Source organism: Rutidosis leptorrhynchoides, chromosome 10 (assembly GCF_046630445.1).
Source record: "Rutidosis leptorrhynchoides isolate AG116_Rl617_1_P2 chromosome 10, CSIRO_AGI_Rlap_v1, whole genome shotgun sequence".
In the NCBI taxonomy this organism is placed as follows: domain Eukaryota; kingdom Viridiplantae; phylum Streptophyta; class Magnoliopsida; order Asterales; family Asteraceae; genus Rutidosis; species Rutidosis leptorrhynchoides.
Genome location: NC_092342.1, coordinates 69,891,916 through 69,913,943, shown reverse-complemented (window position 1 = coordinate 69,913,943; position 22,028 = coordinate 69,891,916). Strand labels below are relative to the sequence as shown.

Sequence of the window (22,028 nt, the reverse complement as noted above, 5' to 3'; positions counted from 1 at the left end):
CTACCTTGAGCCTCTCTATATAAATGTCAGCCAGAACATGATCAATGGCGAAGCCAGGAAATTATTTCACCGTGGGACGAATTTTTTTTTAAAAACGTAGAGATTTTTTTGGCAAAATATGGAGGTTTTGAAGCAAAATAGAGTTTCTTGAATAAAATTTGGAAATTTTTTGACAAAATACGGAGGTTTTGAGGCAAAATATGAAGGGTTTGAGGCAAAAAAAAATAAAAATTCCACCAGGGCAAAATCAAAAAATAAAAAAAATTACGCTAAAAATTGCAAATCCACTGGGGGCGAGCACCCCACCCTGCCCCTTCATAAGTCCGCCCGTGTCTGCGATTGTGGCTTGCGAGATCAAGAGAAACCATAAAGAAAGCTGTTGTAGGGAAAGGTTCGGGGAGCATTTTGAATAAAAATGCCTAGGTATCACAATCTCCGTTAACATTCAAGACAACAACCACATTTATGAAACATCATACAAGTAAAATAACCCAATTTCATATATTTATTCATACATAAAAAAATTAAAGATAAATACATTACAAAGCATTATGCTAGATGCAGTAGTGCAGTACTACCAACAGGAAATACAAAATCAGGGCCGACAAAACCATAAATAATAAATGTCGAACAAGAGCTCCAAACATAGTTTTAGCACATAACACACCCTTGAAACCAGCAATCCAAAAAAAAGTACCAGACATCAAAAATCAGAATACAGAAAACCCTCTCAATTTGATAAAACTAAATTTAAAAATACAAATTTCCCTCACTAAACCGTGTGAGAACTAATCCATAAAAACCGATCCACCGTCATCAATTAACCAAAATGAGAACACCATTAATATTTAATAAAGATTAAAAAGCCCCTGACCAGAAGTGGATAATGACGAAATTGCACTGTACACCAAATCCGTGTCTAATTAACTAATCTAACTTCCTCCTCTGAAAATTCAAAGTTCATTCACACAAATTTGGATTGTTGAAACTCGTATTTTGCATCAGAGAAAAGCAAATTTGGCTTTTCCTTGAGCGCAAGATAATGCACAATATGAGTCAAATAGATTTTTGCACCCTTCAAAATAATGAAGGCAACGGTCAATTTCAGCCAAAAAAAACTAATTATACTTCATACTTCAAGAGCCTCTCGATTACAGGTGGCTCCAAAGCCGACATACACTGCTCCCATGCCCCATTCTTCAGCATCTGTCAGACAAATACGACAACGAAACTGTCATTGATTTACGCACAACTTTAAGTAAAAGACAGAAATTTGATTTTACTGTATCTCCATAGATGTAAAGGTATCAAATTTATAAAAATAGTAGGTTGGTTAGCCGGTCAACCAATCAACATTCGTTGTCCGTGATTACAAAGACTAAAAAGTTTATTTCGAATAAAAAAAAATTCGAAGGAAAAATAAGCATCTGAATTCATTATTTTTAAACCATTTATTGTTAATATTTCAACATTTAACCTGTTATCTACAAATACAACGTGTTGTTTTACATATATATGGATTCATTGGTGTCCGATTTGAATTTGTGAGACGAGCATACGTACCTGCTTATAACCAAGCAGTACCTGTGAAACGTCATTATGCAACTGCACGCTCCTAATTTCCTGCGAAAAGAAACCATGCAAGCATAAATCAGTACAAAGTAGATATCTACTTTTCTATTTTAATAATAGAAATAACTAAAGAGGACAGATTATACATCCACAGTTTTCAAAATCACTAGTTAGAAGAAAAACATGATACATACATAATAATGATACTATTATAACCATATCTAACTAGATCATTTTTCGTCTATTGTTCAACAAATTGTCCAACAAAAAGAATCAATAACAGTTATGATAGCAAGTTCGCAATGACAAACTTACATGCCAACTTGCAATAGCTCTACACAAGGAAACAAGTGAACTCAAAGCCCCTGATGGGTTTGCTTTAACCTGAAAAAGTAATCAGGCATAAGTTTAAGTTTCTGCTTTAAAACCAAACAATATTAACGTGAGCTTCGTACGTACCATTGCACATAGACCTCGAAAAGCATCCTCCTTTTCAACATCATCACGAATCCTGTCCACATAAAGCAGTTACTAAGCTTTGAAGCCACAATATGGTGATTATTTGATTATAACACGAATCAATACCAATTATTCAAAAAAAAAAAACGGTGTTTTAAACAGCAAGTAGGACAAAATACTTACATAGCTAAAGCAACACACCATGATTGCATGAAATGCTCCATGTGGGGTGCAACAAGCTCGGGACAAACTGAGGCAAGTCTACCAAGGGTAATGGCACTATTTTCAATCAATGACTTATTTAGTCCCTAATCATCGTCAAGTAAACAAAAAGAAACAATTAACACCATTCAAATAATAAATACATATATAAAAAACAAAAACATTAAGCAATTAAACAAACTAAACCACCTCCGGATGTTGAAGGATTGGAACTAAGCATGAAATAACTGTCATCACCACCGGAGATATTTCTTGATTAACCTTGAAGCATTTGATATACAAGCATTATTAATAGAAGCACTAATTTATATAAAAAATATTCAGAAAAGCTCAAAACCTGCCCTTTGTGTGTTGGAAAACATATCGTAATAAAGAGAATGCACCTTGATTGCTAATTCCCCTATAGCCCAGCATGCATTATTTGCAACAGATATGGTCTCCTTCAGTTTGGGTGTGTTCTGCAAGATGTGTAGATATTGAAATTGTTCGTAAAAACACTTGGAATCAAATTATACAAAACAAAGTTTTAAAGTCAACATACCAGTTGTTTAGCAGAAACCTCCAGAAACTCAGGTAAGCGAGGGTGTAAATGTATCGGACAAACCTGATTACAAAACACCAAGAGTTAAGAATCAAGTAATGTGAACGCTACTGTACCATAAAGCACATATTTATATCAGTAATATTTACAGTACGAGATAATACAAATATATGAACTTTGGATAATACAAATTACCCTTGCAAGATCTCCTAGCAACGCGAACGCACTTTGACGGATATCGGCACTATCGTCATTACAACATTGCAAAAGGAGATCCCTTAAACTACTTTGTGAAACCTGCTAGGAATACAACACAATACATACATACATACATACAAAGTAAAAAATTACATTCCTGCAAACTACATTATTAGCTGCGTTTGAGAAAAAATAAGAAATACGATGTGAATACCAGGCTCTCGATTCCGCTACCGAGACCTTCAGTAAGACCAGAGAGAAGATCCAACGAACACACAACAAATTCTTTGTCAAATTGAACCCCAGCTGAAACGGGATCAACCTGCAAGAAAAATTTAAATATGAACACATTACAAGTAAATACTATGTATGCTATATACCTATCAATTGTATATGACATAACTGATTTATTGACAGTTAATTTTCTATCAACAACCTTGGCATGCAGTTGGATCTGAATGATGTCTAGGCATCTTTGAAAAACGGGTTGAGAAAATTGGGCGAATCCACTAGCCAATGCCTGAAAGACAATGAAACATGTTAGTTGTTCTTTATAGGATACATGTACACGCATTATTTAAACAGGATTTGGATTCGGGAAAGAAATTAAGTATGTGTAAAAAACTCATACCCACAATCTATATAACATAGCATAGATATGCAAGATATATATCTATCTCCCTTGTGTAATATATTATAGATAAGGGTACGTAGTGGGGTGGATGTATTTAATTCTACTGCCAAGACCAGCAGCAAACGAAAAATTGTATTCAACAGACCTAATTCAATGATTACCATTATCATTTCTTACACATTAAAACCCTCAACCAAGCACCCTATTAAAATCTGTGTACACAATCTTTTGTTGTATATATTTCAGATATATTTGTAGTTAATTATGGCATGTTTCATGTTCATTGTTAAATAATTTGATTAGTACTGTTTTAATGTGATCGATTCTACAATTCATCAAATTTGTTACTAAATTCAATAACAATATTAAAAAATTGAAACCAAATAAGAAAAATACCTGTGCTATGGATGTAAAGCACTCCAAAAGTGGGAAAAGGTCTTTGTCAGAATTTGAAAGTTGCTGCCACTTTGCAATTAATGGTGGCATCAAAATTTCAAGAAATTTAGGCTGCAAATGCAAAAAAAAATGTTTAACATGTAGATGGACATAATGCATTAATAAATCTCTAGATTAGTTTAATAAACCAACGTATTACCTCGTTCAACTCCCCTCCAACTGCATCTGCCAACGTACCAATAGCATCATATACAATTCTCAGATTCCGTCTCTACACAGCATTGACCAAGAAATATCAGATAAAGTAACAGGTCAATCGGGTATAAAAAAAAACTAACATGGCCAACATGAAAGGAATCGAATGTGTATTTCTAGTGCATCTCCTAATTAAAGAATTACATAACTAATAAAACAGAGCACGACTAGTAATTAAGCTTAGTCGATCATGATACCAAAATTTAAACAAAAAATCGTTTTGGGCTAACCAGGCCCAAAGCGGTTTGATCTGAATCTATTTTTACGCGTTACCCAAACTACCCATCGTACTACCTATAACAGAAGCCAGCAACAATAAGTCGAGAACTAACCTGGTACTTCCCATATGCACACATCAGGTGCTGTAAAATGATTTCCAAGCGTGGTGCCAACTCATCAGCAGCTTCCTGTAATTAAAGGCTTCATAGAAAGTATACTCAAAAAACGAAATATTAAAGTTACAATTTTTTTTTTATAAACCTCTTCAAGAGTAGCAAAAGCTGAGCAAGCAGCCTCTTGCACGCGCTTATTATTATCCAAGATTCTTCTTAAAAGGCCTGTAAGAACTTTTTCAAACTGTTCATCTCCCTCCCTATGACCAATGCCCTATGAAACAAAACAAAATCACTAACTTTCATATAACCTGCAGGCAACTTATAACAAAGAGCACATACAATATTAACAAATATGAAAAAACTCATTTGCAGCTTGGGTGGTTTTAACCACACAGTGGCCACCGAGTTGCCCAATGAAGCACACCACTCGGGTTCAATTCCTGGCTGTGCCAAATTGTTCAAAAAGGGAGTGTGACTAGAGGGTGTGCATAATGCGCAATTCACCCGGTACAGGTCTCGCGCTCGGGGGGCTTGATTACCCGAGGTTTTACCTTCTATGGGTGAGCCAACGTGCTCGTTCATAGGAGTGTTTCCTCGCTTACCCAAAAAAAAAAAAAAAAAAATATGACGAGTGAATAAACTGATTTTGTAAATTAGAAATTTGAAATATTGCACATTATAAGAACATTGACCTTGGATATATTATATTTCCCTAAAGTATGGCAGAGTGGCAAAATGTGTAGGATAAGATGATTATCATACCTGGATAATAAACTTGCTAAAACGTGAAAGAGTCCAACAAGTAATGCTTCGCATCAAAGGAAACTTATCATCCAAAAGCGGAATGAGGAAGGCTACAATCTGTAAATAATAATTAGTTTTTATTTGCAATATCTCCACTTCAAGAAAAGACCGAGAATAACACAAAAAAGAACATATGTTTGACTTAAACGCAAATATGTTTGAACAGAAGGCACTAAAAATTCAGAAGATCCCAAAAAATCCAACCAGTGAAGATACCAACTTTGCTTTCACACATGCATTATAAAATAGGTTCCCTTAAACAAAAAAGGTTTATGAGCATAGTTTAAAAATGTAAAAGCAGAAATTCAAAACACATTTATACAGACAAAAGTGAACGAAAAGACAAAATTACGCCAATGGTCCTTAATGTTTGCCCAAAGTTTCATCCAACCTAAAGTATCTTTTTGACATGTATGACCCTAACGTTTGGTTGCGTCGTTGGTCCCTGAATGTAACAGGCGTTAATTTTCCACCGTTATTGTGCATCACATGAGATGCACACGAGGGCTTTTTAGTCATTAACGATGTGGAAATAACGATCTGCACTAACGATGGGGATATAACTTCAATTACATACGTATAATGACTAAAAAGCCCCTTGTGTGCATCTCACGTGATGCACACTAACGATGGGGAAATAACGTCTGTTGCAGTTAAGGACCAACGACGCCACATTTTCAAACATTAGGGTCATCCACGTCAATAAAATACCTTAGGTCCACCCATGAAACTTTGGACAAACATTGAGGACCACTTATGTAACTTTGTCAAACAAAAATACATGTGCGAGTATGGACTAGGCATCCTGTTTCCAGCTTTAATATGTTCTTAAGAAAATATAGAAAAATAAATATTAAAATTAATGTATAAATGTGTTGTCTGAAACTTATTAACCTGCAATTATAGTTCCTACCTGTGAAAGATGAGGATAAAGACCATTAATGCAACCCTCGGCTATAGCACCAAGAGCTAAAACCGCAGCTTCCCTCTCTTTCCAACTTGCATCATCTGAAGTGGATAGCTTAGACTGCACAGAACATAAATTTATATAATTTTACATTTTAAAAAAGGAAAACCTTTTGCAAGCAGTTGGCTTAATGAACTTATTTCAGAACTTTAGATTTTAACGATTAAACAATTACCTGAACAAAAGGCATTAAAGTTTGAAGAATCTCGTCTCCAAAAACATTAGATACTATATCCAAGGCAGCAGCACTGCACTTTCGGAGGTTCCAGATATTCACTATGTCATCATCCTATAATTGCAAGTTCCACATCAGCTGAATAAGCTTTCTTATAGGTTACAAAATGAGTAGGATCGGTAACTGGTCAGTAAGGATTTGGGTTGAAACAGGTCGGTATCTAGTACGGATCGAGTTAGGTTGACCCGCTAACTCTTTTAGACTTTTGCCATGGATAACGAGTTAATAATGATGCCAAAAATAATACTGCTACTTCACAATCATAATTCTTAAGTTCAGGATAAGGAAGTTAAGAGGCCATATTAGCATTACAAATAGACTTTAACCAACTTTCAACAACTTGACCTAGTCTCCTTGAGCTAACTTTTTTGGCTCCCGGTAGAAGTCGATCCAAAACGACCCATCGATAAGTATATGGGTTCAAATTGCCACCTATGCGCTGTAATGGTCAACAAAATCTAACTCACTGAAGAGTATTAAAGAAACATACATCATCTTCAGCATCATCTGATCCGTGAAAACGTGATGAATGGAAACGTGGCTTCAAGTCCTGCATAACTGACATATATAAAGAAATGTTCGAAGAACATATTTAATGTGGATTCTAGAAAGTTCTAAACAGAAACAGAAATCGGTACCTGATCTCGATCTGGAAGAGACCCGTCTTCCTGCAAATATAAACATCAATTATGATCTGCAAAAATAAGTAGATAAAAATTGATATCATTCATTCATGGATATGTAATTTACCTCTGCATCAAGTAGTGACTCATCATCTTCCGCATAAGCCATGTTCGACAGCAAAATCTACCAATTAAACACACAATTGTACAGCAAATACAATCAACACGTGTTCCAGAATAAGGTATGCACTAATGTAGAAAGATAAGTATAAAGACTATAACTGAAGAAATGAGAATAACTAACATACTGGAATCAAACGTGGCAAGTAAGGTCTTAAATTATCAGGTGGCAATGGAGCTTCACAATATGCAGACCTGAGAATTATATATTTATATTGATCAATGCCAAAAAAAGGATAGATACAAAATAGACATACAATATGACGCTTTATGAGCCAAGCAATCCATTGTATCGTAACTTCTTTAGGAAACAATCAAATCAAAACATGAAGCTATTTAAGCCAAGCAGACGATTGCATTGTAACATGAAGCCGGGAATTATAAGTATGACATATGTAGCAATTACATTCATACACTTAATGAAATCATAAAAAAATTGTTAAATAAATTACATTAAAAATATCAACCCATCTAAATTCACTAGTGTATTAGCAACAAAAAGTCAAAACTGAAATACTGTATCCTAAAAGTCAACAGTAAAATTTTTTGTTAAAACAGAATCAATCACACACTAACATAAATCAGGAAACAAAATAGAATGCTCTATTTTGAGGCAGTAATGGAATGCTCTATTTGGAGGCAGTAATTTCAACCATTTTATGTATGAATGGACAGATTAGGCTACTTTGATATCAGATTGGTCAAAAGGGTGAAACGGGTTAAAGTAGTCAAAAACATATTTTCATGCATATCTCCCAAAACTTTATAAGTATCAGATGATAAAGTTCTTAGAGTCATGTCTAACATGTTGATTATTTTATATTAAATTAAAAAGAAGTTGTAGTTGTTTACAAGTAAACATGACCCGAATCTACCTCATTAAACCTGTACCTATAACTCGTTTTGACCACAACCCCAACCCGTCCATTCTGCAACCTATACTCTATTTACAGAAATGATTTTTTGAATAAAGTAATTCTAGAAATAATGTGTTCAACAATGCGTACATATATCATTCGCGGTTGAACTTAATGCAAAAACCAAGAAACATGAAAGAGACGAAAAATATGATCTACTTTTGACCTTTGTGTGTTCAGAGAGAGTAGACAAGTATCTGATACGAACAATCAACCAAAGACAACTCAATTAATCAATATTAACAGGAATAATATAAATAATCTGCCTACAATTCGAGATGTAGGATATGTCACAAGTTCCAGAGAATCAAATAACCAATTTGCTAACCATTCTAGACAGTATGTAGGATATATATTTATATTTTATTTTTATTTTTTTCGAAAGGCAACATATTATTAACACGAAAAATTAAGGTACAACACGAATAGCGCCCATTACAAAGACATGGACACTATGAAAAACTCGAAAAATGTTGCAAAGAGAGCAACAATACATTACTTTGTACAACTAACTAATCTAAACAATATTGAAGTGGATCGGATAGCCATTGTAGCCATTCAATCTTTTTATGCTTGAAACGCGAAGATATCCAATCGAATGTCACATATATTTATATTTTATATACAAAATATATTTATATTTTATATACAAAATATATTTATATATATAAAATAATATAATAATAATAATATTTATATTTTATATACAAAATAATATAATAATAATACTTAGTCCCTAAGTTGTAATAATTTCCCATAACCCCCTTCACTTCATTGGGTCGCACCATTATCATAGAAGACAGCCAAGCATAAAAGATCAATTAAAGGTTTAATGATGCCCAACTTGTAACAACTACAAACAAGTTATAATGAGCTACAAGCAACAGATTACCAAAATTCACAAGCTTCAAGTGAGACTTCATCATCAGGGTCCTTGTTTACTTGCAGCATGTATTCGATTACATTGCGCAGATGAGGCTGAAGAAAACAAGATCACGTGAAACCGCATAATATAAATAAAGATTAACACAAAAACACATGACGAAAATTGCACTGTATGTTGAAACTAAGATGCAATAAAAAGATATATACTTGTGAACATCTTAGGTAAATAAAATTAACATATCACACCTCAAGGAAAGAAGGGCGGACTTCAATCAACTGAACAAAAGCCGAACAAACCTATCCACCGTGCAAATAGTTAATATTAATATTAATTATGATAGGCAACACATAAGAAGAAAATAATCAGACAAAGAAAAGCTACATTGCTAAGATTCAAGAACTAATGTTTTGAAAGATTTATGGTGCAGAAAACTGCAACTGATCATGACATATTATTGCATTTGAAATACAAAGAATACTACAAGATCAAAGAAAAAGTAGCGATGTATAGATGTCAAATAAAGATTTGAAATCGAGATGACATATATGATGATAAGCGGTGAATAATTTACCAATTTCCGTACATCCGGCGACGGATCATTAGCAAGAACAAACAAACCTTGCAAGTAAGTATCCATAGACATATACAAAACCTGTAGAAATTTAAAGCAGCAGCTGCTTAGTATTTCTGCAGTTGAAACTAAATCTATTTAGTAAAGTTAATAAATGCTCAACTGATACTTACTGGTGGCATCAGCATAATGAACTGATTAACGGAACCCAATGCTAGCTTTCTAAGAGTAGCATGTGGAGACTGAAACAACTGTACAATAATAAAATGAAAATACAACATTATGACATTGAGAAGGTAAACCAAAAGATTGAGTAATCGTAAAACAAGTAAATGTTACAGAGAGTAATCTTGGAAGAAATATATCAATGGGTCTTTCAGATGATCCGGGAGTTTCTGCATCCAACACTTCAGGAATATCCTCGCAGATCTGTTATTAACAAGCGATTATAAAGTTGCAAAATGATTCATAAAGGTGCAAAATAATTCATAAAGGTGCAGCGAAGCAAGTCAAATAAGCTGAAGAGAGTTAACAATAATACATGAATCAAGCTAGTAGAATTTTTAACGTCTATACAATTACGCATATATTTAGCAAGAGGCTGCAGCTGATGTGCTCACTATACAAGCTTATGGATCCTTTCACTTTGCCTTAATGTAATTGCAATATGACTTTCAGAAGCTATATGTGAAAAGGAACCTCAATTTTTTTAGTTAACACTTCGTAAAACTGTCATTGGAATATTTGGCAAATGATGTAGAAGATGATAAAGCTCTATGAATGAACTTGAGTATGATAAAGATCTATGAATGATGATTGCAATTACTCATTTATCACTTTACACGTATATTTGTACATATTCAGTCTTATCTTACAACAAACTTTGACCAAAAACTCTGCATACCAACCTTTACATGTTCCAATAATAGAAACTCTTTCACAAAGCAAGTTCTTATTTACTTATCCTCAGCTTTATTCCCAATTTGAAACATAACAAAGAAATAATAACACTACTTGACAATTGAAAATTTCAATTACCTTTTTCACGGACAAACTTAAGAAAGCACACAAAGTACATAATGGAAGAAAAGAATGAACATTTACACTGATATAAGAAGTTGAAGTAAAACAGTAATTAGTGTATGTGTGTGTGACAATATGATTTCAGGCAAAAAAAGAACAAAAAACAAAAAATTACAGGAGCAATATGTACCTTAGAGAAAGCATCCATAGCACCTTCCATGTGGGTCAAGTCATTACTCTCCAAGCACTTAACAAGGGAATGCAGCAACTCGGGCCATCCTAAAACACCCCCAAGCTGAACAAGAACGGTAATGATTGTTCCAGAAGTAGACCTGATTTGTCTATCTGTCGATCCTAAACACGGTAACAGCTCAGCTTTTATGTACTCCTGATTCATTGGAGGCATCGACTTAAATGCAGTTTTTAGATTATTCTTCAAAAGTAATCCAGCTGCCTGACGGACCTCGACCGGTTTACCCTGTAAATTTATAGACGTCATATAAACTGAATGAGCATTTATATCAAATGAATCAGGTCACTCTTGCAAACAAAAACAGTGCCTTATCAATATTTAACCGTCCTAATGATATTTTTTAAAAAAAAAAAAAGAGAGAAACTAAAGGAAAACTATCACTACTCTATGAAATAGTACGTTATAGTCCACCATGAAAGATATTAGCTTTGGCACCAATATGATGAGCCTTTTATTTGCTATAAACGTTTCACATACATAAAGTTTAGAGGCTTGTTTCATAATAATAAACTGACGATGTACCTAAAACTATTTTACTTCCTTTTTGGAAAGACTTCTAACCAAATTTATTTATCAACCTAAGAACAAATATACATATAAGATACTGGGCAGATTAATGTTGGTCAAAAAGTTCACTAAATATTGTTTCTTAAATAGGTATTGTAAAAGTAAGTGTTTAACAGGCAACCGAAGACACTCCTTAAACTATGTGCCAAGCTAAACCTTGCAATCTTCAGACCAGGGGCATGGAAAAGTTTCCTCGTTAATAGAAGGTTTTGATACAATTATCTTATAATTCTCTACTAAATATACAAAATATAGATCACCAATAACTCTACGAGTAATAAGAGGAAGGCACGGGAGCTAAAATACTCAACTATCAGGAGTCAGTTATCAAATTATCAGTCTTCAATAATCTGTACATGTAGGGGAAATATATTTTGATCAAATATATACTAATGCGAGTCATTAACAATGTGATATAAAGGAAACAGCCTTTTTTATGTTTCTGGTTAAAATATTTTAATGATCATCTAAGTGTATGCTAAAACCTCATACTTATACAAATATCCATTATAACTTCCTTCAGTATAAGTTTCTTTTCTACTAACAAATATGAATTATATGATGAACAATATACAATAAGTAACCCCTAGTTTTCTATCAAGCAGCAAAATTAAAAAATACAAAATTAGCTAAGAAGTAATGAAATAGTTAACCTAATCAAACCCTAGCAAACATAAAGATAACTTACTTTACAGTTTACAAAAAGAATAATAATAATAATAATAATTAAAAGCAAGACGCCTAGCAAACAACTAGATGACTTTTTCTTCACTGATTACAAGATAATAATTAATAATAATAATTAAAAATAAAATAAAAATAGACCTGAGCTCGTGCAAGGATGAAAGCGAGGTAATTATTGAAATCAGGAAAGTGAGAGTAGTGTTGTAATTGTTGCCATATTTGAGATTTATCAGATGAAGGTGAAATCTGTTGCTCAAGTAATCCGCAGATCTCTTTAAACCCTACTTCTTGCGGTTGCCAACTCACACCGCTCACCGCCGCCGCCGTGGTCAGACCCGCCGCCGCCATATTTGATGATGATGATGGTGTTCGTAGGAAAGGAGGTGTCAAGTTTTGTTTGAGTATGAATTATAATTATATGATGAATCCGACAGGGGTTTCGCTTCGGTCTTTTTCCCTCTTTTGATTTCCAGTTTAACTTCTTCATATCCATTTTTATTTATAGAAAAGAAAAGATTAATATTAATATTAAATATTAATATCATGTTTACAGAATAATATTTAATATTAAATATTAATATTAATATTAATAAAATATTAAATATTAATAATTTAATAATTTATAATTAATTATTAATATTTTTAATAAATTAAATATTATATATTTTAATAAATATTAATTATAAATATTAAATTAGATATTAGGTAGTATTAGATATTACATATTTAGATATATTATTAACCCTTATATACTAGATGTGGTAGGAATTTTTGTACTTTCAGCGATATCGGATTGTACTTTTCAATTTGCGTTTACATTAGAAACGGTCCATTAACTTTGGTTATATTTTCACAATAACCCCTCAAGTTTACACTTTCTCAGGAATTAAAAGTGTAAATGTATAATTTTATTATAATAAAAGAAACTAATTCCACCCGAATTTATAACGGGCTCTATCTTCTCGCTCGGTGCGAGCTAAATTTTTTCGATACCACCGTTCAATTACGAAAAATCTTACAAACCCAACGGGACTAACTATACGCGAAACGGACAATTTTTTAAAAAACGCTAAACACAACGACAACCCGTATCTTCCCGCTCGCCACGAGTTATATTTTTTCGACGACAGCGTCAGACTCGAAATAGTTTTATGAACAAAACGAAACTAACCACGCTCGAAACGGACACTTTTTAAAAAACGCTAAACACAACGAGAACCCGTATCTTTCTGCTTGCCGCGAGTTAAATTTTTCCAACTGCACCGTTACACTCGAAAAAATTTATTGAACAAAACAAAACTAACTACGTTCGAAACGGATACTTTTTAAAAAAAAACGCTTAACACAACGACATCTAAAACGGCGCTTAACACATGGGCTGTGTTCCCCTCTGTAAATACACAACGCTACGTTAAATATGAATACGCAGCCCGAAAGCCCCCGCGCTTTGCGCTGGCCGGTCCGGACTAGTAATAATACTAAAAGCTAAAGCATCATGATAGGGAGTATCAATGAAATAGTCCGAAACCTTCATTAGATTAGATAATTTAGTCATGACAGTGTATATCTTAATTTTAATAAAAACTATACAGGAAGGAGTATTTGTCACACTCTTGATAACCTGAACATTAAAAACTCATTAACTCATTTACTCATTTAGTTTTTTAAAAAGAACAAGAGAAAAAAAAATCTAACTATTTTTGCGACTTAAAATGTTAGATGTAAACTCGACTAATGATAAAACTAAAACTTCATAATAAGAATACATTTTTTCAATCGAAGCAAAACTTCTTTCAATACATTCAGACATTTTTACTCGTTTATTTTATTAAAAATTAAAAGAGAAAAAATAAAATCTAACGATTTTTGCGACTTAAAATCTTATTTATAAAATTGGCTAAATATAAACTAAAACTTTATAGTAAGAATACAGTTTTTCAATTCAAGCAAAAGTTCTTTCCATACATTCGGACATATGACTCATCTCCACATTCAATAGGCTAAGCAACTAGCACCTTGGGCAAACTTGGTTTTGTCTCGGCAGAGCACGTGGATAGGAAGCCGGGGACGGTGCAGTAGTATTTAATTGTATTTAATTTCTTTGTGTTTTACATATAAGTGTGTTGATGTCACCGTTTGAAATTTTCCGGTATACACATGTACATTGTTGAAGCAAAATCCCTTTTATGATTTAATGATGACAAAATAGGTAACTATGCACTTTATATTTATGTGCGACCAGCTTTTGCTTATTAATCATAAATTAATTTCTGCTAGTTTTGTGATGAGTCTTGGTAAATAAGTTGTGATGAGCAGACTAGTTAGCTATTAAATAGTTAACGGCAAAAAAATATTAGCTCGTAGATTGAATATAATTTAGTCGACGCGAATTCAAATGCTAAGTAACAGGGTCAGCATAAAATTTACTTTGATAGATTATGTTTTTTAGACATAGTTTGTTTATTGTACCATCTTATAGGAGTTTCGTTCAACTGAATCAACGACGAAGTTGAAGAAAAGGGTTCACAAGTCAAGGGTGACAAGTGCTCTTGTAAAAAGATTGTACAACGAATACACAGATCATTTCCTGCCTAGTTGGCGCCAAATAATGTTCAAACACTTTGAAAAGCTTCATGTGAAAGTCACATTGCCTTCGCGTACTTGATGTTTGCTATTGTGTAACATGTTGTGATTTGATTAGTTAACTTTTCAAACTGTTCTCACTTTAAATACAAAGAGAAAGAAGGAGAGAAGGCTATAAGTTAAAAGTGGTCATATAGATTTCTCAGCAACTACTTACAAAAATATAAGTCGTTTGCACTGACCAATTTTTTTATTTTGTTTAGCCATTGAAACACAAAGAAAATCTACATTGGCATGTTTAATAAATCCAAAACAACATTTTTTTAACAATGTGAATGTGGGTTTTGTGTGTAGTTCAAACACATCTAATAATTGCCGTATATAAGACCATCACTTTCCATCTATTTTCATGCATTTTTAACATATGATATATCTTCCAATCAAAACAGATGACTTTAAAAAAAGTATACTATTAAGACCATTCACATCGCATGCGTGGTTGGGCCGCCGTTGGGGCGCCGTTGCATCCACGCCGATGCTAGCGGACGCTGTTGGGGCGCCATTGCATCCACCGCCCTATAAAATGCTGTGTAACGACATTTGGTAATGAAATGTCCCGTTCTTATTGATTAAAAACGTTCCATATTAATTGATTTCGTTGCGAGGTTTTGACCTCTATATGAGACGTTTTTCAAAGACTGCATTCATTTTAAAACAAACCATAACCTTTATTTCATCAATAAATGTTTAAAAAGTTTTACGTAGATTATCAAATAATGATAATCTAAAATATCCTGTTTACACACGACCATTACATAATGGTTTACAATACAAATATGTTACAACAAAATAAGTTTCTTGAATGCAGTTTTTACACAATATCATACAAGCATGGACTCCAAATCTCGTCCTTATTTAAGTATGCGACAGCGGAAGCTCTTAATAATCACCTGAGAATAAACATGCTTAAAACGTCAACAAAAATGTTGGTGAGTTATAGGTTTAACCTATATATATCAAATCATAATAATAGACCACAAGATTTCATATTTCAATACACATCCCATACATAGAGATAAAAATCATTCATATGGTGAACACCTGGTAACCAACATTAACAAGATGCATATATAAGAATATCCCCATCATTCCGGGACACCCTTCGGATATGATATAAATTTCGAAGTACTAAAGCATCCGGTACTTTGGATGGGGTTTGTTAGGCCCAATAGATCTATCTTTAGGATTCGCGTCAATTAGGGTGTCTGTTCCCTAATTCTTAGATTACCAGACTTAATAAAAAGGGGCATATTCGATTTCAATAATTCAACCATAGAATGTAGTTTCAAGTACTTGTGTCTATTTTGTAAATCATTTATAAAACCTGCATGTATTCTCATCCCAAAAATATTAGATTTTAAAAGTGGGACTATAACTCACTTTCACAGATTTTTACTTCGTCGGGAAGTAAGACTTGGCCACTGATTGATTCACGAACCTATAACAATATATACATATATATCAAAGTATGTTCAAAATATATTTACAACACTTTTAATATATTTTGATGTTTTAAGTTTATTAAGTCAGCTGTCCTCGTTAGTAACCTACAACTAGTTGTCCACAGTTAGATGTACAGAAATAAATCGATAAATATTATCTTGAATCAATCCACGACCCAGTGTATACGTATCTCAGTATTGATCACAACTCAAACTATATATATTTTGGAATCAACCTCAACCCTGTATAGCTAACTCCAACATTCACATATAGAGTGTCTATGGTTGTTCCGAAATATATATAGATGTGTCGACATGATAGGTCGAAACATTGTATACGTGTCTATGGTATCTCAAGATTACATAATATACAATACAAGTTGATTAAGTTATGGTTGGAATAGATTTGTTACTAATTTTCACGTAGCTAAAATGAGAAAAATTATCCAATCTTGTTTTACCCATAACTTCTTCATTTTAAATTCGTTTTGAGTGAATCAAATTGCTATGGTTTCATATTGAACTCTATTTTATGAATCTAAACAGAAAAAGTATAGGTTTATAGTCGGAAAAATAAGTTACAAGTCGTTTTTGTAAAGGTAGTCATTTCAGTCGAAAGAACGACGTCTAAATGACCATTTTAGAAAACATACTTCCACTTTGAGTTTAACCATAATTTTTGGATATAGTTTCATGTTCATAATAAAAATCATTTTCTCAGAATAACAACTTTTAAATCAAAGTTCATCATAGTTTTTAATTAACTAACCCAAAACAGCCCGCGGTGTTACTACGACGGCGTAAATTCGGTTTTACGGTGTTTTTCGTGTTTCCAGGTTTTAAATCATTAAGTTATCATATCATATAGATATAGAACATGTGTTTAGTTGATTTTAAAAGTCAAGTTAGAAGGATTAACTTTTGTTTGCGAACAAGTTTAGAATTAACTAAACTATGTTCTAGTGATTACAAGTTTAAACCTTCGAATAAGATAGCTTTATATGTATGAATCGAATGATGTTATGAACATCATTACTACCTTAAGTTCCTTGGATAAACCTACTGGAAAATATAAAAATGGATCTAGCTTCAACGGATCCTTGGATGGCTCGAAGTTCTTGAAGCAGAATCATGACACGAAAACAAGTTCAAGTAAGATCATCACTTGAAATAAGATTGTTATAGTTATAGAAATTGAACCAAAGTTTGAATATGATTATTACCTTGTATTAGAATGATAACCTACTGTAAGAAACAAAGATTTCTTGAGGTTGGATGATCACCTTACAAGATTGGAAGTGAGCTAGCAAACTTGAAAGTATTCTTGATTTTATGAAACTAGAACTTTTGGAATTTATGAAGAACACTTAGAACTTGAAGATAGAACTTGAGAGAGATCAATTAGATGAAGAAAATTGAAGAATGAAAGTGTTTGTAGGTGTTTTTGGTCGTTGGTGTATGGATTAGATATAAAGGATATGTAATTTTGTTTTCATGTAAATAAGTCATGAATGATTACGCATATTTTTATAATTTTATGAGATATTTCATGCTAGTTGCCAAATAATGGTTCCCACATGTGTTAGGTGACTCACATGGGCTGCTAAGAGCTGATAATTGGAGTGTATATACCAATAGTACATACATCTAAAAGCTGTGTATTGTACGAGTACGAATACGGGTGCATACGAGTAGAATTGTTGATGAAACTGAACGAGGATGTAATTGTAAGCATTTTTGTTAAGTAGAAGTATTTTGATAAGTGTATTGAAGTCTTTCAAAAGTGTATAAATACATATTAAAACACTACATGTATATACATTTTAACTGAGTCGTTAAGTCATCGTTAGTCGTTACATGTAAGTGTTGTTTTGAAACCTTTAGGTTAACGATCTTGTTAAATGTTGTTAACCCAATGTTTATAATATCAAATGAGATTTTAAATTATTATATTATCATGATATTATCATGTATGAATATCTCTTAATATGATATATATACATTAAATGTCTTTACAACGATAATCGTTACATATATGTCTCGTTTAAAAATCATTAAGTTAGTAGTCTTGTTTTTTACATATGTAGTTCATTGTTAATATACTTAATAATATATTTACTTATCATTTAACATAATTAAACAAGTGTATCAATATCTTAATATGATTCATATGTACCTAGTAAGACGTTGTTATAACGATAATCGTTATATATATCGTTTTCGAGTTTCTTAAATTAATAGTCTCATTTTTATGTATATAACTCATTGTTAAAATACCTAATGAGATACATACTTATAATAAAAACATGTTTACTATATATATAACCATATATATGTCATCGTATAGTTTTTACAAGTTTTAACGTTCGTGAATCACCGGTCAACTTGGGTGGTCAATTGTCTATATGAAACATATTTCAATTAATCAAGTCTTAACAAGTTTGATTGCTTAACATGTTGGAAATATTTAATCATGTAAATATCACTCTCAATTAATATATATAAACATGGAAAAGTTCGGGTCACTACAGTACCTACCCGTTAAATAAATTTCGTCCCGAAATTTTAAGCTGTTGAAGGTGTTGACGAATCTTCTGGAAATAGATGCGGGTATTTCTTCTTCATCTGATCTTCACACTCCCAGGTGAACTCGGGTCCTCTACGAGCATTCCATCGAACCTTAACAATTGGTATCTTGTTTTGCTTAAGTCTTTTAACCTCACGATCCATTATTTCGACGGGTTCTTCGATGAATTGAAGTTTTTCGTTGATTTGGATTTCATCTAACGGAATAGTGAGATCTTCTTTAGCAAAACATTTCTTCAAATTCGAGACGTGGAAAGTGTTATGTACAGCCGCGAGTTGTTGAGGTAACTCAAGTCGGTAAGCTACTGGTCCGACACGATCAATAATCTTGAATGGTCCAATATACCTTGGATTTAATTTCCCTCGTTTACCAAATCGAACAACGCCTTTCCAAGGTGCAACTTTAAGCATGACCATCTCTCCAATTTCAAATTCTATATCTTTTCTTTTAATGTCAGCGTAGCTCTTTTGTCGACTTTGGGCGGTTTTCAACCGTTGTTGAATTTGGATGATCTTCTCGGTAGTTTCTTGTATAATCTCCGGACCCGTAATCTGTCTATCCCCCACTTCACTCCAACAAATCGGAGACCTGCACTTTCTACCATAAAGTGCTTCAAACGGCGCCATCTCAATGCTTGAATGGTAGCTGTTGTTGTAGGAAAATTCTGCTAACGGTAGATGTCGATCCCAACTGTTTCCGAAATCAATAACACATGCTCGTAGCATGTCTTCAAGCGTTTGTATCGTCCTTTCGCTCTGCCCATCAGTTTGTAGATGATAGGCAGTACTCATGTCTAGACGAGTTCCTAATGCTTGCTGTAATGTCTGCCAGAATCTTGAAATAAATCTGCCATCCCTATCAGAGATAATAGAGATTGGTATTCCATGTCTGGAGACGACTTCCTTCAAATACAGTCGTGCTAACTTCTCCATCTTGTCATCTTCTCTTATTGGTAAGAAGTGTGCTGATTTGGTGAGACGATCAACTATTACCCAAATAGTATCAAAACCACTTGCAGTCCTTGGCAATTTAGTGATGAAATCCATGGTAATGTTTTCCCATTTCCATTCCGGGATTTCGGGTTGTTGAAGTAGACCTGATGGTTTCTGATGCTCAGCTTTGACCTTAGAACACGTCAAACATTCTCCTACGTATTTAGCAACATCGGCTTTCATACCCGGCCACCAAAAATGTTTCTTGAGATCCTTGAACATCTTCCCCGTTCCAGGATGTATTGAGTATCTGGTTTTATGAGCTTCTCTAAGTACCATTTCTCTCATATCTCCAAATTTTGGTACCCAAATCCTTTCAGCCCTATACCGGATTCCGTCTTCCCGAATATTAAGATGCTTCTCCGATCCTTTGGGTATTTCATCCTTTAAATTTCCCTCTTTTAAAACTGTAACATCCCGCCTTTTTCCGTTTTCTTTTCCGTTATACTAATTTAAACTCCGTTACATGTCTATAACATCTCCCGTTAATACGCGTTTTAAAATTTCCGTTTAGGTATTTTCCGCACCCGACTACAAACTCGAGGGACTAAAATTGACACGGGGCAAACTAGTTGACTAGGTCACCTAGTCCACCCCAATCACCACCATTCAACCATCTCTCTCTCTCTCTTTCTCTCTAGCAAGAACACACCCAATTTCCAAATTCATTCAATCATCATCTAAATTCGATCTAGGAGGCTTACAACAAAATAAATTACATATTCGTGATCCTCTCTTCATCCTCTTCGTTTTGGTACCAACTTCATCTCGTTTGGGTAACATTTCTAAAACACTAGTTTTCTTTAAATTTGTGTTCTTGACTTAAAAGTATGTTAATTAGTGTCTATGGCTCATTGTGATGTCGTGTAAGTAATTTGTATGCTCGATTTGTTGTTTTTGGTGTAACTAGTTCATTATGAAAATTACTTGCTAAATCCTTGATTTTGGATGATCAAATGTTATTAGATTGTTAATGTGCATGTTTTAAAAGTGTTACTAGTATCATTAGCTTCATTTGGATGTAAAGATTGATCTAAGAAACCTCTTAAACTTGATTATGAAATTTGGTGATTTTTGATTAGGGTTTCATGAACTAGGAATGGATTTTTGATGCATTAAATGACATGAAATGTTAATTGTAAGTGTTAGGTTGTGTTGTATGCTTAATTACCTTCGAAACGGCATATTGTTCATGTAATTTGGCTATCGAATCATTAAATGGCGTTTATGACTTTTATGCATTGAATGAGGAGCATTAATTGCGGTTTTTGGTTGTTGTAAATGAAAGTTTGATTAATAAAAAGTGCATAGTTGCTTTCCTTGTCAAAATACCTTTCCGGTGATATAAAATGCATGCCTTGAATGTTTGCGGTTTGTAAATTGTGTTGGGTTGAGTTTTGATTCGTGCACTTAGGAGTTTCAGCAACCAGGGCCTGGAAACACCTCAGGACGCCGTCCAGATACCCAGGACGACGTCCCACTTTTCTAACCTAGACGCCATCTAGGAATTGGGGACGCCGTCCCACTCTTTTAATCGAGACGCCGTCTAGCCATTTGGGACGCCGTCCCATTTGGCTAAAACCGGCTGTTTGCTTTGGTCATTTGACATGAAAATGTTTGCTATGCTACGGACCTCCGATTAACATGAAACTTGGCCAACATGCTCATATATGATTATATAACTTAGAAAAATTGTCGGATATCCAACCCGACCCCGTTGACTTTTCTGTTGACTTTGACCCGACCAAGTTGACTTTTAATCAAACTTAACCAAATAATTGTGCAATCGTTCTAACATGTTTTTATACTTGTACCTTGCATGAAACATGACAATTTGATTCACATGCTATTATGATCGAGTCTTAACGAGCCATAGGACTAATTGAACATCTTTGACCTATTGTGTTTACCGTTATTGATACAAACCTATTGTTTAGGTCAAGACTAGCATTGTTCTTTGCACACGTTTACTTGTCGAAGTACTTTACTACTCGTGCACTCAAGGTGAGATCATAGTCCCACTTTTACTCTTTTTGAACTTA

The 22,028-nt window shown here is 33.5% G+C and overlaps 1 protein-coding gene across 1 annotated transcript; it reads right to left on the bottom strand.

Annotated features, from left to right (window-relative positions):
- Positions 1 to 716: 716 nt before the first annotated feature.
- Positions 717 to 12,784, bottom strand: LOC139872868 (transportin-1-like). Its single transcript, XM_071860799.1, has 29 exons — positions 12,464 to 12,784; positions 11,009 to 11,296; positions 10,135 to 10,224; positions 9,969 to 10,046; positions 9,796 to 9,876; positions 9,470 to 9,520; positions 9,231 to 9,316; positions 7,550 to 7,616; positions 7,369 to 7,425; positions 7,257 to 7,286; positions 7,109 to 7,168; positions 6,559 to 6,672; positions 6,330 to 6,443; positions 5,375 to 5,473; positions 4,758 to 4,883; positions 4,610 to 4,684; positions 4,222 to 4,293; positions 4,023 to 4,133; positions 3,429 to 3,512; positions 3,207 to 3,314; positions 2,990 to 3,091; positions 2,795 to 2,857; positions 2,637 to 2,711; positions 2,443 to 2,514; positions 2,215 to 2,339; positions 2,032 to 2,083; positions 1,888 to 1,956; positions 1,564 to 1,623; positions 717 to 1,206 (listed from the first exon to the last, which is right to left on the bottom strand). The coding sequence occupies exons 1-29, from the start codon at positions 12,668 to 12,670 to the stop codon at positions 1,123 to 1,125; spliced, it is 2,700 nt and encodes an 899-aa protein (XP_071716900.1). The 5' UTR covers positions 12,671 to 12,784; the 3' UTR covers positions 717 to 1,122.
- Between the last annotated feature and the right edge of the window lie 9,244 nt (positions 12,785 to 22,028).